The sequence below is a fragment of the Mirounga leonina genome, unplaced genomic scaffold, assembly GCF_011800145.1.
Source record: "Mirounga leonina isolate KUSES-001 unplaced genomic scaffold, KU_Mleo_1.0 Mir_114, whole genome shotgun sequence".
NCBI lineage: Eukaryota > Metazoa > Chordata > Mammalia > Carnivora > Phocidae > Mirounga > Mirounga leonina.
The window spans coordinates 52329411-52346975 of NW_023270265.1; the positions used below are offsets into that span (position 1 = coordinate 52329411).

The 17565-nt window shown below is 52.3% G+C and overlaps 1 protein-coding gene across 1 annotated transcript in view; it reads right to left on the reverse strand.

Annotated features, from left to right (window-relative positions):
* Nucleotides 1–17565, reverse strand: part of TCERG1L (transcription elongation regulator 1 like) — a 173630-nt gene that overhangs the window by 119531 nt on the left and 36534 nt on the right. The window contains exon 4 of the mRNA XM_035020981.1: nt 11601–11783. Within this exon, the coding sequence (XP_034876872.1) occupies nt 11601–11783 (183 nt within the window). The remainder of the gene's footprint in view (nt 1–11600; nt 11784–17565) is intronic.

A 17565-nucleotide genomic window follows, 5' to 3' on the forward strand; every position in this document is an offset into this window, starting at 1 on the left:
ATGTATGAAGGACATAATGAAAAGACAAACAACAGCCAAAAATGATGCCTTCGGTTCACCAACAGCTAAACTGGAGCCCACTGTCACCGGGACTCTGCCATGGTATGAAGGGACAGACGATGCTAGTTGTCTGCAGAGCTGTTCTGGTCCCGTGGGTGCATTTCTTGGGATCAGAGCCATGGCTGGTGCATGAGCTGGGCAGAGGCAAAGGTGAGGATGAGCTGCAGGTGGACGTGCTGATGTGTGTGTCTTCATGGGCTCAGCAGGGACAGCGGGTGGCGGATACTGGGTGCCCTGACTGCACACGGCAGACTGGCTGGGGCACGCAGAAGGCGTTAACAGTCATTCTACCGCAAAACCCTTCTTATGAGAGTGCAGCTATGCGGGCACGACAGAAATTTAAAAATCATGAGAAACCTAGGAATACCTTTACCTCCGTGAATCGGAAAGTTCAGAAGCAAAGGACAAATTCTAGGGAGGGAGAAATGTGCCAAAACTGACTCAGGAAAATAAAGAAAACTTAAATAGTCATGTGGTTAGAAAAAATATTAAGTTATTACTTAAAACTCTTCCAACAAAGAAAAAGCACAGATCTGAACAGACTCATGGGAGAGTTCTGGCAGTCCTGCCTCACAGATATTCTTCCAGAATGAAGAGAGACACTGAGGCCAGGACGAGCCATCACACAGGGTCCCACGCTGTCTGTGCATGGGCGGAACCTCCAGGACAGGTCACCCATAGGGCGGCAGCTCAGAGGCTGCCCGGGGACTGGTTGGGGGCGGGGGGCAGGGGGCAGTGGAAGGAAGGGGCTGATCAATCGGTTCAGGGATTTTGGAGGGGTGATGAAGATATTCTGGAACTAGAAGGCGGTGTTCGTGACCCAGCACTCGGTGGATGAATGTCACTGAACTTCACACTGCCAAACAGCTAATGGTTCACTTTACATTTTTTGAATTCGAACTCAATAAAAACTGGGCACATCAGCCTCACTCATGAACTAAGAAGAAAACCTTCCAGAAGTTGTCTAAGGGAGGTGTTTCTGAGCATGGACCAAGGAGGTCTTCAATCCAGCACCAAGGTCAGGGGCTGGGCCAGCAGGAGCCCCTTCCTGCCGAAGGGGACCGTGGGGCTGCCCAAACACGCAGCAGACCAGGGAGAGACCTCGTGCATGTCTCGTGGCCTGGCCGGAGAAGAGGGCGGAGAGCTTTCTCGGGCTGGGCTGAGAGGGCAGGGGTGGGTGGGGATCTGGATCACGCGGTCAGCCCCTTCCACAAGATGAGGAACCGTTCCTCCATCAGAAGCAGTGGGCGCCTCTGTGCCTCCCGGACACAGGCCTCCCTGGCTCTGAGGCTCTGCCCTCCCAGCTCTGCACTCAGGGTCCCCCACTCTCCCCTTGGAGTGGAAGGGCATTTCCACCTTGTGCTTGGCCGTCCAGGACCCTCCCCAGCCACAATGAGCACACGGTGATATGGGGTGACTTCCCAGTGTGTGGAAGGTCAGGCTTCTCAGCTCAGTGCCTCTAACTCTGTCTTAGGTTGGACAGCACGGGAGCATCGCCCATGTCCGTCCAGCAGAGAGCACACGAGATGCATCTGACAAGACTCGCGTGACTGGGAAGGAGTCACGAGCTCGTGCATCTCCCTGAGCACGGTGGTGCTGGCGTGCACAGCGCAGGGAACTGAGCGGACTGAAGACACCGAGGTCGCCTATAGGAGGGAACGGACCGTGAGGACCTGGGCTGTTTCTTTCTCGGGTCGGCAGGACCGTCTTCACGGGCAGATAACAGGAAAGGACCTCGTTCTGTACATGCTGCATAAACAGGGAAGGGACATTCTTGGGACGCGGTATGATTTTCATGATCCAGGCTAACTTGACCAGTGGAGACTCCCGCCTGGGAAATCCTCAGAGCAGCGGCCGAGTGCTCAGGAGCCGTGCTGAGCGCCCAGCGGGGTGCAGTGCCGTGGACCCCGCCCTGTGGACGTTCGGCACGGGGAGTTGAAGCGCAGACTTGTCAACAACGTGCTACCAGGTGAGGGGCGAGCACAGGATAAGAGGCCAAGAGCTGGAAAGGTTCCGGCAGCTGAGAGGGGTCACGGCAGGTGCCACAGACAAGGTCAGTGCTCTACTGGACTTCCAGAAATGGGGGAGGGGTGTGAACAGAGGCGAAAGGAAAGGCCATGGAAAGAGGGCGCAGGTGGAAGGCGGAGCAGTTAGAAGTCAGGTGGTCGTTCTAACACCACGTACCCGCTCCTTTCTGAGGGTCCCCCTTTCTCATGAGGGCGGTCCTGCAGCCCATGGTCTGGCACCACGCGGGGACACGGTGCCGGGAGAGCCTGGGATTCCACGTGGCTGCCAGCCCTGCGCCATCATTCACCTGCAGTGAATGGAATGCAGGGAAAGGGCGAGGGTCGAGAGAAGGGGTGAGCTCCCAGGGGCATGAGTGGCGCTCGCAGCAGAACGTGTCCCCACCGAGCCACGGTCCACGGCCCGGGGCCCAGGCTGCAGAGGCGCCGCCTTGCTCACCCCACTGCCACTCTGCCTTCCCGCTGGACTCCAGCAAGACGAGCTGATGGGCTGAGCGCTAATCTCAAGGTCATGCTGTCACCCTGTGGACTCACGTGGCCTCGGGGAAAGTCACAGTCTTCTGTCTCAAGCTCATGACCGACGGTCTATGGGGGTCCCTGACCAGCTAGCCAACTAGCATGTTCCTCATTCTGAACTAAACTGAAAACATGCAGCACCCAGGTGTGCAGGGCAGTGATAATCTACAACAGGGTCAGGAGGGAGAGCACCATGGGATGAGACTATGGTCAGGTTCTGACTGTTTTTGGCACACAAATACCCACCAGGAACATTTAAAACGGAAACGTTGGGCCCAGAGGAATACTCAGCACACAGCAGGCTGCTTGCTGCCTGGCCCTGGAGCATCCGTCCCCCCACATGGAAAGACGGCCAGCACGCCAGAGTCCTGGGAGCCGCAGCCCCGGGGAGAGAGCCGTGGACGTTGTTCACGACCCTGTCAGAGCACAGCCATGCCTAGACTCTTCCGGGGAAGGGGCTGAAACGGTGAACGAGCATTTGCTCACGGCCTGCTCTGAGGCAGCCCCTGGACCTCTCCTCCCCAACAAGGGAGCCGCCAGGCGTCTAGCTGACTCGCAGGGAAATGAGCGGTTGTGCTTGCTGGTGAGTAGAGAGAGAGAGAGCACATCCCCTTCGTCGCGGACATTTATAAAACCTCACATCGACAGAGCGTTTCAACGGCACGCATCTTTCTCTGCTAAACAGCTTCCCCAGCGCACACTTGTCTCGTGACCAAGGACCACCCCGAGTGTGCAGAGTGCCCCGACCCCGCACGGCCTCCCCGGCTGCCGCATCTCAGGGTCAGCATGAGCCCCCTCCCCAGCTGCTCTTGCCTCGGAGAGCCGAGGCTGGGCTGGAATTCTCTGGAGTGTTCCAGCGTCAGTGGGCTGACAGTCTGTGGGCCCGCGTGAGGGGATCCCGCTCATTATTACGGCACGGAGCACGGGGGCCCTGGGGATTCCTGCAGAACATGGTCTGCAGCCCTCCCCCTCGTAGGGGTCTCCCACCATCCACACTGACACAACTCAGTGCTCTGGACCTCTGCCCTGCCCCCAGGTCCAGCGTTGGGGGTCTGCCTGTCCACGCTGAGGGCAAACCTCGACTTGTCTACCCCATTCTCCCCTCGCCTGCCCTTCCTCCCGTCTCGTGCCCGTCCCACCTCAGGACGACCTGGTCCTGCCGCCCCCAGCTGCCCCAGCGACCACAGTCCCACAGGCAGAGGCCGCTCAGGCCAGCCCAGGGCCTCGACCACCCCTCTGCTCTCTTCCAGTCCCACTCAGGTCTGCCCGGCCGCCCCCAGAGCCAGGACAGAGCGTGCACCGTGGCACAGCTGTCCGGCCACGTGCTCAGAGGACTTCCGTCCTCTGCATGCCTCAGTTTCTCTGTTGTGCCGGAAATCTGGCCGCTGGAAAAGCTGTTACTGGGGTTTAATCAGAGGAGACGCACCTGCCATACTGTCAGAAATGTGACTTACAAAGAAGGGCATAAGCAGTAAAGTGTTGTCTCTACATCTTACTTAATGCTGTTCTCCTGGCACTTTCCAAATCCCTAAAATAAATTAGACTTAGGTGCACCGACTTTTTATGCACAATGTTTGTGTGGCTTTGATCTTATTTCCTCACCAAAGAGGTCTGCTTGAGAGTTAAGACCGAAGCAGCTTAGCCCAGAGATCCTTCTGGGTGTGCCCCTGGACCAGCCACCTGCAGCGATGTGCATCAGGGTCCCTTCCCGTGTCCTCGATGCCACCAGCCGTGGACGTTGTTTCCAACGGTGCTGTCGTCACAGAAGGACTGAAGGGGCCCAGCCCAGGAAGGAGCTGGGGGCGCCAGTTACAGGCACACTGAGACAATGCTCGGGCCCGTGACTATAGCAGCCAAGGCTCGTCTGAGCATGTTTTCCATTCAAGCAACCACCACCACATGGCTCTTGCCTCACTCCCGTGTCTCAGACCAGCCTATTTTTCTCACAGCTCTTGCAGGCTCTCCGGTAACGATGGATCCCTTGCAAGACCACCAGGCCCGCCACAGGGTTCCCACGGCCCACACCGCTGTGCGTGAGCCTGTGAGCGTGTGAGTGGGGCTTTGCAGCCCTCCTCTGCCGGGCTGGCCACAGACTCTGGATTAAGGCCCTCGGTGCCGGGGGACCCGGCCATAGGGCTGGATTTGGTCGACATCCCCATGGTGCCTGTGGCCCCACCTCCAGAGTCCTGATCACTGATTTTAGCACAGTGGCTTTATTGCTGAGTGTGACTGGCTGGTGGGTGGGAGGGATGGAGGGGCAGAGGGCCGGTGGTGCATAAGAAAAACACGCAAGGCTTTTGGATGGGGCCCTGGGTCCCAGCCGGCTCTACCCTTCCCAGCACCAGCACGTAGGTAAGGTAGACCTGCCCAGCCTCCCACCCTGGCTCCCAGCATTAAGGAATGGAATCGGTTGAACAGGGTCCAGGAGCCTTTTCAGGGTGAAACTTTGGGGTACGGGGAAATTCCAGTCTTGCAAGAACGTAACAGTTGGGGCAGGACCATTCCTGAGAAGTCCTTCACCATCAATGCTGGGCTGATGAGCAATGTCAGGAGCCAGTTCTGTGTCCCCAACTCTGCTGAGAAAGTCTGGGGCGGGTGGAAGGTACCCTGAGCCGCGAGCCTGTGGGTTAGGCCGGGGGCGGTGGGGTGTGGGATGGACACCTTCAGAGCAGCCTGTCACCTCTCCTAAACAACAGTGCTGCTAATGGCTGGGCCTCATTCAGCAGAGAGGTGCCTGGAGACAGCGGTGCCCCGTGCGCCAGCCTCGGAACGACTCAGGGCGAGTAAGACCCAGAAAGCCCTGACCTCCTGGAGCCAACATTCAGGGTTGGGAGGGTAAAGGCACACTACGCCCGAAAGAGACACCAAAGAGAATTCTGGACAATGAGCAATGCTACCAAGTAAATAAGCAGGTGAGGCGGGGTTTACTCCAGAGGTCCTGCAGAATGGGAGACTCGGGTCTCAGAGCCGAGGCCCCAGTGACGGAGGAATAACTGGCATGTGCGCACTGGGAGAAGAGCTGAAGGCAGAGGCAGCGGCCAGTGCAAAGGCCCTGAGGCAGGGTGGGGAAGCGGGGGATGGTGCAAGCAGCAGCCGAAGCACCGGCTGGGGTCACAACGGTGGGTCCCAGGGACTCTGGGTAGAAGTCTGGGGTTTGCTTCCAGCTCCCGGAGACAACCCCAGGAGTCCTAAGCAGGGGAAGGCTTGGTGTGGTATACATTTCTGAGGAGTGACCCATGGCTCCTGCGTGGAAAACAGCTTATACGAAAGGGCACAATGGGAGCAGAGAGACAGCATGCGGGAGCCACGGTCTGCCGGTGGTGCTGGCCAGGACGAGGGAGGCGGACTTGGGGGTGGGTTTCAGGGGGGTGATGGCTGACGGGCTGGATGTGACGGATCAGGCAAAGACAGGAGCCAGGGATGCCCCCAATCAGGCAGACTGGGGGGTCCTCGGGAAGAAGGGGGTTTACCCAGAAGGCTGCAGGAGGAACACGTTCTCGTGTTCTGCTTTATGAGCAGGACAGTGGGCTGGGGATCAATACTCCTTTTATAGGAAAGTGCAGTGTGAGACGTCCATCAGAAAGAGCAGGTGCCCAGTGGGAAACCGGATCCATCAACATAGCACTCAGGGGAGAAACAGGCCCAGGAGATAAGGCTGGGCGAGTTACCATCCAAGGAGAGGGTTTGGGATGACTGAGAGAGGCGGTGTTGGGCACTGTAGGGTCCTGTGCACACGCCCCCCCCCCCGGAACACCAGCAGGAGGGGACCACCATGCTTGGCATTTCAGGAAACAGTCCAGACGCCCACCAGCAGCAGAACACAGGACGCATGGTACGCATGGTGTGGATCCCCACTAATGAACGAAGGTTTTACCAAGGGCACATGATTGCATTACAACTCCAAGCCTCAGTGGGATGGCTTAAAAAAACAACCAACAACAAAACCATCATTTTGAGCAAAAAAAAGAGAATCACAAGAATGCATGGATTATGATATTTATGTAAAATTCAAAAGAGCCTGAATTACACAGTATATTGTTTGGAGACAATACATATATGGTAAGCATATTTCTAAAACACAGCAAAGCAGTGATTCGCACACATTCAGGAGAGTAATTATCCCTGGGGTAGTCAGGAGTCGAGGCTCCTAGGAGCACGGGGGGTGTGGAAACGTCCACTTCCTCAGGCTCAGACGGAGGTATCGGGGGTTCTATTGTATCCGCGTTCTTTATACTCGGCATAAACATATACGTGCTTTTGTGTGCGTGATGGATTTCCGAGGTTTCTTTTCAAAGAAAGAGTGAATGGCAGCTAACAGTGCAGACGGCCACCGGAGCTGAGAGCCTGGCATTTCTCAGGGAAGGCGGCAGGAAGGGAGCCGGCCAGGGGGAAGACAGGGCAGAGGAGGACCTTTCCTAGATGGACGCTCGAGAGCACGTGCACTCGCTCTCAGGGAGGACTCACCGCGGGAGCCAATCCCCACATTGGCATCTCCGTTTAGGGAAATCTGCACTTCCCCTGCCCAAAGGCCAGCCTGACTATTGCAGCTTGTCCCTTTAACGTGAGTTCACTGTGGAAAACAGACTATATACAAAGCCTTTTTGTTTGTTTGTTTAAATCCAATAACTTTTCTATGAAAAGCAGCTTGATCCCTGTATTAGAGACACGTATGCCTTCCTCACAGAAGCCGGCTGAGTCCCAGGCACTTTGGGGTGTCAGTGATTCCATTGTTATAAGCATTTTTGTCTCTGAAAAATCTCTAAGTGTGAAGATGTAGGATGACGTTTTTGATTACAGTGGGGGAGGAAATAATTCCTGGATAAAAAGAGAAAAGCCTTCCTCCCCCGCGGCTGGGTCACTGTTGTTATGAACCCATGCTGGCGTCTGTGGGTGTCGCTAACGAGGGCAGTCGCGGCCACGGAAGGCCGCATGGCAGGCCGCGTGGCAGGGCACTGGCGTGCAGGTCCCTGGCTCGTTGCGGAGCTCAGATGTTACCTCCCGACAGAAACAAGAATAGTCACTTCCCAGCTGTTCGGTGGCAGGACAAAATGCAAAATTTAAACCATTAAATAGTTCTGGAAGCAAAAGAACAGGTGGTAAACGGTTTCCCAGGCAGATGGTACTTTTTAATCATTGTGTTTGACCATCAGCCACTCTATGAGTGGCCGTAACTATCACTCATATTTTACCTTTTTCACTTGAATGCTTGCAAAATGGGGGCCAAAATTCAAAACGAGCTACCATCAGTCTTTTTTTTTTTTTTAAGATTTTATTTATTTATCAGAGAGAGAGAAAGAGACAGAGTCAGGCAGAGGGAGAAGCAGGCTCCTTGCTGAGCCAGGAGCCCAATGCGGGGCTCGATCCCAGGACCCTGGGATCATGACCTGAGCCGAAGGCAGAGGCTTACCGACTGAGCCACCCAGGCATCCCTAAAACGAGCTACCATCAGTCTTAAAAAAAAAAAAGGAAGAACCACTTCATTTATTTTCTCAACTCGGGGCAGTGCTGGAGCCATGCGGCGCTGTGACCCCCAGGGGGTCAGGGACGCGGCGGGCAGGCCGCAGGTGCGAGCCCGGGCAGCATGCAGAACCACCCTCTGCTGCACGCTGCAGGGTCCCCCCGAAACCTCAGGGTCTCCTTAGACACTAGGAAATAAACACGGCACAAGATCCGTCTTTCTCCGAACGCTTCCTTCTTTAGCCTGAGTTCTAACACTTAAAGGAGCCCTTGGAACGAAGGCAAAGTGCGTCCAGCTGCAAGCCGACGGACAGAGCGGACAGGAGGACAGGAGGACGCGCACTCCGCCGGCCCTCCAGCCACCGCCACAGACCCTCAGGCGTATCTGCAGGCCCAGCCCCGGCTCCGCCTTCCCTCCCGTCTATGTCACCCTGACTCAGGAGCGGGCGTGTGAGAATCAGCAGCAGAGATGGTGTGAACGACAGAACCGGTCGCACGGTATGGAGTCTGGCCACGCACGCGGGGGAAACTGCCCAAGGTGCAGACGTAAGGAGCACGGCCTGGTGCCCGCCGCGGGCTGAGCGAGGACAGGCAGACACAGCCCCGCCACACACGACCTACAGGCCGGGGAAGGGGACGGACGCATGAACAGACGGCGGTCTGCGGGGTCCCAGGGAAGAGGACGCGAGGACCAGCTCCGCGTGTGCCCGCAGCGCTCTGGAGGGAAGACTCCAGTTCACGATTGACGTGGACCAGCTCGTGGGGCTCTTCAAATACGGTGTCTTATTTGAAACGTTAAATCATGTTAAAGGCATATAATTAAGTGTAGCTCTTCCGGCTGATCTTCTTTCCAGCGATAAGCCTATCTCCTTCTGGGTCCTTCGTTCCTGGATCACTAACGCTCCCCGCTGAGCTTATTCACACACCAGCAGAGGTTTCCACACCTTGTTAAGGGGGGTTCTAGAATATAAACCAGGGTTTCTCGGCAGAAGCACTATTAACATCTTGGGCCAGATAATTCCTCATCGTGGGGGCCGTCCCGGGCATTGTGGGGGTGTGGCAGTCTCCTGGCCTCTGCCCGCCAGATCCCAGTAGAACCCCCCAACTTGTGACGACCAAAAAAATGTCTTCAGCTGTCGCCAACCATCTGCCCCCGGGTGAGAAGCATAGAGCTACACCCTGTAGGGCTTCTACGCTTACCTGGATTTCATGACTAAGCCAAGGGCATAAATAAAATAGTCCAGCTCCTTTACCAAATACGTGAATTCTCTGAATAAAAACAAGATTATTCACCTGTAGATAAATTAAAACTCACATGCTTTTATAAATCAATTTCAACATGGCGCACACTTCACAGACAGGTGCGTTTCTCTTGTTCTGTAAAATCTGCTTCGCCGGGGATGTCATTCTGTCTCAGCCCCACCTAGCCCTTCTCCCAGCCCTGTCCCCCCACCAGGAGCCTGTTCCGAGAGGTGGCAGGAATTTCCCAGCATCGAGAATGCTCATCGGCCCTGGCAATTCCTCGATCTCACCGAATCTCATTCTATGGAGCTACTGACTGGTTAAAACGAGCTCTGAGAGACAAACTATCTGCTCAGGCTTCTCCGAGCCATGGTTCCCAGAAAGTTTTCAAGGAAATTCTGGAAAGGGCTCATCACAGGCACGGCCAGTCTCACCCAGATGCCTTCTGCTGACATCAATGGGACACTGCCAGGGACAGACTGCTAGGTGGTTGGATCGCCCAAAGGACCCACTTAGCAGGGGTGCCCTGGGTAGGACCACAGTCACTGTGGGTGCCAGAGCTGGGCACAGAGCTCGGAGGCCGCTCCCCGGGCTGGGGTTGTGCATCTGGACCAGCCCCCCCACTCTTACTCAATTCCCACCCGATCGGTTTTTGTTTTCGGGTTTTCGGATCAATACCACAGGGGCCGTTTTAGAAGCTGCATCTGGACGCCCCCCACCCCCTTCCTGACGGCACATTTCGGTGGTTACCTACAAGACAGATCATGTTGACGCAGTCATCCTCTAACCGAATGCATATTACGGCAAATTTGATTATAGCACTTTATAAAATGCAAACAGAGAAAGACATCTAATTATTATGTCACTTTATAAATCATAGGAGGCATGGGAAACAAAGCCACCCCTGGGGTACATGCGTTTGGGTTCCTTCTAAGATTAATTTTCTCAGAAAACAGAAAGTCATCCTTAATAAATGCCAATGGACTGATGGATTTTAACTGAAATCTTGACATAGCTGTAAATTATGTTCCACACAAGAGATTATTTATGTGTTTTATTTATTTCCCCATCACACCCTAAATGCATGTTCACTAACAGCCTGAAATAGAAATAAGATTTTGTTCTTGAGAATACAATGTTCTACTGACCAACTAATTTATCAAGCCATAGTGAACTACAGACGCCAAAGACCACATCTGATTTTCCAGAAACAGTATCAGCAAATCAAAACAGGAGAAGAATGAAAATGGGTTGTTCCTCTTTCTCCCAAGAACCTGGATGTGTGTGTGCACGGGTCTCACAACCTAGAGACGTTTCCTGTTACTGATAACCTGGCAATCAATGATATTAATGCTAACATTAGAATTCTAGTATCGGATTAATATGAGAACCCACAGAATTTTTATTCAGGTCTTATCACATCACAAGCAAACCTAACCCTGAAGCAGTAGGACCAGCTCTCAAGATCTGAGTACTTACTAAAAGTCATTTCAAATTCATGCTTTCTTGCTACACTTAAGGGAAGGACCTAAGCTCACGTTCACTAGTGGCTCGGACACATGGCCTGCCAGTCACGATTAACAGACACACACCAACATCTATGAATACACATGGACAATAGAGCTGGGACCAGTCCAAGACCCGCGTCTCTCCATCTCCCTGCGGAGCCCCCCGAACACGCATCGCAGCTCCACTCGGGTACCAGAGTGTCTACCAGCCCCACGTCTGCCCTGAAGACTTCCCAGAAGAAGCGCACACCCATGCGTTAAAAGGAAGTCGAGGACCTCCATGGCCATCCATGCCCCTCACAGTCAGCCACGCGCATCAGGGACTTCCTGAGATCCCTGCCCCCACGTTCACAACGAGCCAGCCGGCAAGCCCAGAGGGGGTGACTTCGTGAGTCCCAGCATTGCACTTTTTTGTGTTTTATTAACTTAGATGCTTATCTAGTTTCTGTTGTCTTTGCTCCCTTCCGAGCTCCATGTAAGGAAACCACAAACCTCTGGGGACCTTGACACTCTCAGTGACTACATTCCTCTGCCTCAACACTTAGTAAAGGGAAGTCTCACTTCTCCGAATAGAAACTTCTAACTTGACTTCATGGCAGAAAACACCCAAGTAGACTTAGCAGGACATTCTTCAATGGAGTTGAGGTCCATTTGTGTAGTGTGAAGATGAGCCCCCACAGCATGTCCCTCCCTGGGTGCCCTCAGCACACGAATCCAGGGGTCCCCAAAGCCGGAGGCAGGCTGTGAGCTCCAAACCAGCTCCAGGCTTGGAGAGCCCATGCCCTGTGCTTACCGGAGAAGGGGGCGGTCCTCAGGGGTATCGTGATGGGTGCCAGAGTCAGGAAGTGGCAGGGCTGCACGCTGGAGGGGGATGGGCCCCCAAGTCCCTCGGGGTCCACAGACACCATGGCGGCCGCGGCAGTGATGGCAATCCCGGGGCTACTGCCAACAGGCTTCAGGCTGTTGTGACAACCACCTGCAGAACAGGGACAGGGAGGTCAGCACGGGGAGGCCCGGTGTCCATCAGGGGCAGCTGCCATAACATGACACAGCGTATCATCACCCAGGAAACAAGGGCAGCACTAACCCGCTTCTCGGAAACCCATGCTGGGTGCCAGTATCCCAGAAATAAATGGGATGGGTTCTCAATCCGCCCAAATGTTAACTGTGCACAGAGCACATGCACACCGCTATGTGATGTTCCGTGAGGCACAAAGCTTAGTCACCGGGGGACACGCGTGCCTTAGAGAGCAGCTCCTTGGCTGTGGTGCCCACGTGGTACATATATAACCGGGGATGGTGGTGACAAGCACACAAATCCCCAGAACAGCGGGGGCTGCGGACCAAGACAGGAGCGCATAAAGGTCGGAGGGGGCTCAGAGGAGAAGGCAGCTGTGGGTCAGGGTGGGGAGGGTTCTCTAGAGCCCAGGAGGCTCCGCTGACCCCTGAGGATGTGGCTGCCACCTGCCGCTGCAGAGGAGGAACTTGATACCCATATCGGCTTGGGCAGCCCCTTGTGAGGAGTCAGGCTCCAAACTCGCAATTTGGCTTGTCTTTCCTGGCATAATTGGAAACACTTGAAAGTTTGCTTCCGTCTCTGCCTTTTCTGTAGAGTTGTTTTTTTGGGTTTTTTTAAGGAATCTTCAGTCCCTAAAATAAGTATGGTTTCTAAGAAATATTCTGTAGGTACCAGCTTATATTGATGGTGCAAGTTCTGGAAAGCCACTTGGAAATGTTTTAAAAATGTTCATATAGTTTACCACTTTGATCTAATGTTTCCCTTTCTAGAATTCACCCACATGCCCAATGCCTTAAGATAAAGTTTATAGCGAGAAACTAGAAAAGCCAGCAAAGGGCAGATGCTTGTATTAACAATGGTGCGTCCACTCAACGAGACACCGAACAGTAGAATCATACAAGGGAGAACGCTCGGTGCCATAGGGGATGGCTCACAATATGTTCAGTAAATAAAGCAAATTACAAAATCATTTATATTTCTATACCATATAGTCATTCAGTCAGCAGCTCCTGATTTGGTTGACTAGATGCCAACCATGTTCTAGCTCTTAGGGACAGAGCAATGAACCGAGCAGACGGAAGGCCAGCCTTCAGGGACCACACCTCCCAAGGAGGGAAGACACATGGTATATACTTCCCTTGTTTATTTGCTTTGTCTTATAGGTTGATGGGCACAATGCAGAAAAGTAAAGTGGGGAAGAAAAAGGATGGGGAATTGGTAGGTGGGTTTCATCTTCATACAGGGTTGTCAGGAAGGTCTGCCCTGAGAAGAGAATTTGTAGGTGACAGCCTGCAGGAGGCGAGAGGTAAGAACAGGCCAGGGAGAGGTGGGGAAGTGCAAAGGCCCCGAGGCAGGCGCCTACCCAGTGTGTTCCAGAAGCTGCAAGGCGAGCAGGGAGGTGGAGTGGAGGGGCAGAGATGCGGAAACGTGGGTGTGGGGTCAGGAGGAGACTGCCTTGCGGGCACACTGAGGCATGCGGCTGACAGGAGGGTGGGGTGCAGAGGGGCAGCACGCTCTAGTTTCATTTCAGTGTCTCACCGTGGCTGCCTTGTTGGCAACACACGGGAAGGGGGCCAGCTGCGTCCTGGCTACACTCTGCCAGATCCTATCTGGTCTTTGTTTTTGTCTTTCCACAGTGCTCAAATCCCCTTTGATGGGCATATACAAATTTTAAAACTGTAACTTCATTTTTATGGAGTAGTTCGAAGTGTACAGGAAAAGGGGGCACAAAGTACAGAGTTCGCGCAACGCCGCCACACCGAGCGCCCGGCCCCCCAGCTTCCGGTCTCGCATCACTGCGGTGCACCCGTCACACTGACGAACAGGCACCGGTACACGGTGGTTAACTGAAGCCCCCCCGGACAGCAAGCTTCGTGGTTTGTGTGTGCATTCTCTGAGCTTTGCCAAAGACAGACGGTCATGCATTCCCATCGCAGAATACAGAATACAGAAGAGCTTCACTGTGCTAAAATCCTGTGTCCTGCCTGTTCATCCCCCTCCCGGCCCACCCCCCACAACCACAGATCTTCTTACTGCCTCTACGGTTTCCCCTTTTCCAGGATGCCGTACAATTGGAACCAGACATTACGTAGCCTTTTCAGACTGGCCTCTTGCACTTAGCAATGTGTGATTGAAATCTCTCTGTCTTTTTGTGGCAAGACAGGTCCTTTCCTTTTATCACTGAATAATATTCAATCGTCTGGAGGGACCACAGCTCACTCATCCACTCAGCTACTGAAGGGCATCTTGGCGGCTTCCAAGTTTTTGCAATTATGAATAAAACAGTTATCAACATGTGCATGCATGTTTTTGTTTGGACACAAGTTCTTCATTTGGGTAAATACCAAGGAATGTGCCTGCTGGATCGTATGGGAAGACAACATTTAGCTTTGTAAGAAACCGCCAGACTGTCAAAGTGGCTGCACCATGTTGCATCCCCAGCAGCCAGGAACGAGCACTCCCACAGCTCCTCAGGCTCGCCAGCATCTGATGTCAACATTCCGGATTCTGGCCGGTGTATGGGAGCATGTCCTTGTTGTCACACACACATTGGCAGTCAGGAAAAAAACAAAAAACAAAACCCACTATTCTAAATATATCATCTTACTTGATAATAAAAACCCATTATAGAAAATTTATAAAACAGACTGAATAAGTATGCAAAAATGTCCCTGCAGACTCCCCAGCTGATCACAGCTGATCATTTGTTGTGCAGCAAACCCATTTCCTGAGGGCACGGTCTGGCTGCACGGTGTCCCCCTCAGACGGCAAGAACAGCTTTTTCAGGCGGTGTTAAACAATAAACACTTCAGGGCGCCTGGGTGGCTCAGTCGTTAAGCATCTGCCTTCAGCTCAAGTCATGATCCCAGAGTCCTGGGATCGAACCCCGCATTGGGCTCCCTGCTCAGCAGGAAGCCTGCTTCTCCCTCTCCGGCTCCCCCTGCTTGTGTTCCTTCTCTCGCTGTCTCTCTGTCAGTTAAATAAATAAAATCTTTAAAAAAAATAAAAATAAAAATAAAAAAATAAACACTTCCCTTATCATTAAATGGCCTACCCAGTCCAATTACTAATCAGAGCCTAGTATTCCAGGAAATACAGCTGTCACACAAATTTGCCATATTCACTATGATCCCCCATCATAACAGGTGTCGCCTCCTATTATAAATAAACATAATAAACAACGGTTTGCAAAAACATTCATTTCTGCATTTATTTCTCTGGGATAGATGTTCAGGGTCAAGACAGTGTGAGTATTTTGGGGTGTGCATGTGTCAGTTTAATGAGGTAGTTTTGTGAAAGCCAACACACCCTAACAGCCCTCCACAAATGTCTCTTATTAAATTCGGCTTCTCTCCCTCAGGATCTACACATTTATATGATCTCGCGTGGGTGTGTTCACTGGGGTTCAGCCACCAGTCTGTGCTGTTTGGAGACAGACCCGCTGGTGAGACACACCGCCAAGTTCCATGACCTCAGTGACATGCTGCCTGTTGGATTTGTCTAATAATCCCGACCTGCTGTTCAAAATGAGGATGACCTTTTAGCAATAAATGACAAAGCAATTACTGGTGTTTTAAAAGAAGCAGATGCCAAGGCAAGAGCGTTTTGTAGATGGACGTACAGGGACATGTTTATTATCATGTGATTTTGTCAAAAATAATATGTCACTTCCTGATTTCAAGTCTACTATGAAGCTATAATCACCAAAACAGTGTGGTACTGGCATAAAAACAGACAAATCAGGCAACAGAACAGAATCAAGAGCCCAGAAATGAACCCAGTCATATATGGTCGACTAGTATCTCCAAAGGGAGCTAAGAACACTCAGTGGAGAAAAGACATCTTAAACGGCGCTGGGATAACTGGATAGATGAAACGGGACCCTCGTCTTATACCACTCACAGGAATTAACTCAGAATGGATTAAAGACCGAAATGTAAGACCCGAAACTGTGAAGCTAGAAGAAAACATGGAAACAAAGCTCCCTGACGTGGGTCTTGGTAATGATTTTTTTTGAAATTACACCTAAAGCACATAAACAACGAAAACAAAATCGACAAGCGAGACATCAAACCAAACAGCTTCTGCACGGCAAAGGAAACCATCAACAAGGTGAAAAGGCAACCGGCAGAATGGGAGAAATATATATTTGCAAACCATAGATCCGATAAAGGGTTAATATCCAAAATATATAAAGAACCCCTACAGCTCAATAGCAAAAAGACACAAATAATCCAATTTAAAAACAGGCAAAGGACCTCAACAGAAGTTTCTCCGCAGAAGATGCATGAAAGGCCAACAAGTAGGTGAACTGGTGCTCCGCTCCACTCCTCATCCGGGAAATGCAAATCAAAACCTCGATGAGGGATCGCCCCACACCTGTGAGAATGGCCGTCACCCCAAAGATGAGGCGACAGATGTTGGCGAGGATGTGGAGGAAACGGAGAGTGCAGACAGGGGCAGCCGCGGTGGACAGCATGGAAGATCCACCAAAACATTAAATATAGGGCAACCATGTGATCCAGCAATTCCACTCCTGTGACTATATCCACAGGTAATGAAAACACTAACCCAAAGATCTACACTCCCAGCGCACAGCCTGATTCACAACAGCCAAGGCATGGAGACACCGTGTCCATCGATGGATGAATGGATGGAGAACGTGTGTGTGAATATATAGACTGCTATTCATTCATAAAACTCAGGAAATCTTACCGTCTGTGACAACATGGATGGACTCTGAAGGCATTATTCTAAGTGAGATAAGTCAGACAGAGAAAGATAAACACACATGATTCCACTGATATGTGGAATCTTAAAAGAAATACAATAATAAAAACAAAAACCCAAACAGAAAGAGATCAGCCCTGTGGCTCCCAGAGGCAGAGCTTGTGAGGAGGGGGAGGGGGAGCGAGGTGTCCAGGGGAAAACTTCCAGGTCTAAAGACAGTGCTGAGGACGTCACCCACACTGGGGGACACCTGCGGTTCACATCGCCCAGGGATTCATAGGAACGTGGTTAAAAGAAATCCTGAGAGTTCTCATCACACAGAAAAACACTTCTCCTTCTTTCTTTTCTTTGTATCCTCTCTATACAAGCAGATGGATGTTAGCCGGACCTACTGTGGTGACCGTTTCACAAAGGACATAAATCCAGCCAACGTGCTGTACGCCTTACGCTCACACGGTGATGTATGTCAATGGCTTCTCAATAAAACTGGAAAAAAATAATGAGTCAGCTGAAAAGGAAAATAGAGAAGGATACCTTATCTACTCTTTAAAAAAAAAAAAAAAAGCCTGGAAAGACAGTTTTTAACCTGCTTTGAATTCATTTTAACCTGCTTTGAATTCATTCGTAGCTCTGAACCTACGTACAAAAAGGCAACCCTCTCCAGTTAGTTCACAAAATCCACTGAACAACATCAGTGAAGTCAGGACGTTCATAACCAACAGCCACAAAGTGTGGCTCATAATTGGTGGATGAGATGGAAGGTGCCCCGGTCTTCTTGCTGCAGGTTCTGCCAGGCTCCAGGCCGCAGTGGGGTGTGCTGTGCTAACATCGCACCCAGGTGCCTAGAGTGGGAGCAGAACCTTGCACCCACACCCCCGCACGCCAAGGGCACATGTGAGCCCAGGCGCACTGTGCATGTGTGCGAATGAGCAGAACACACTTTGGGACCTGGTGCTACAGATGAGCGCACAATAATAAAATTTGGGGAGCCCAGCTTGGGAAGGAAGTT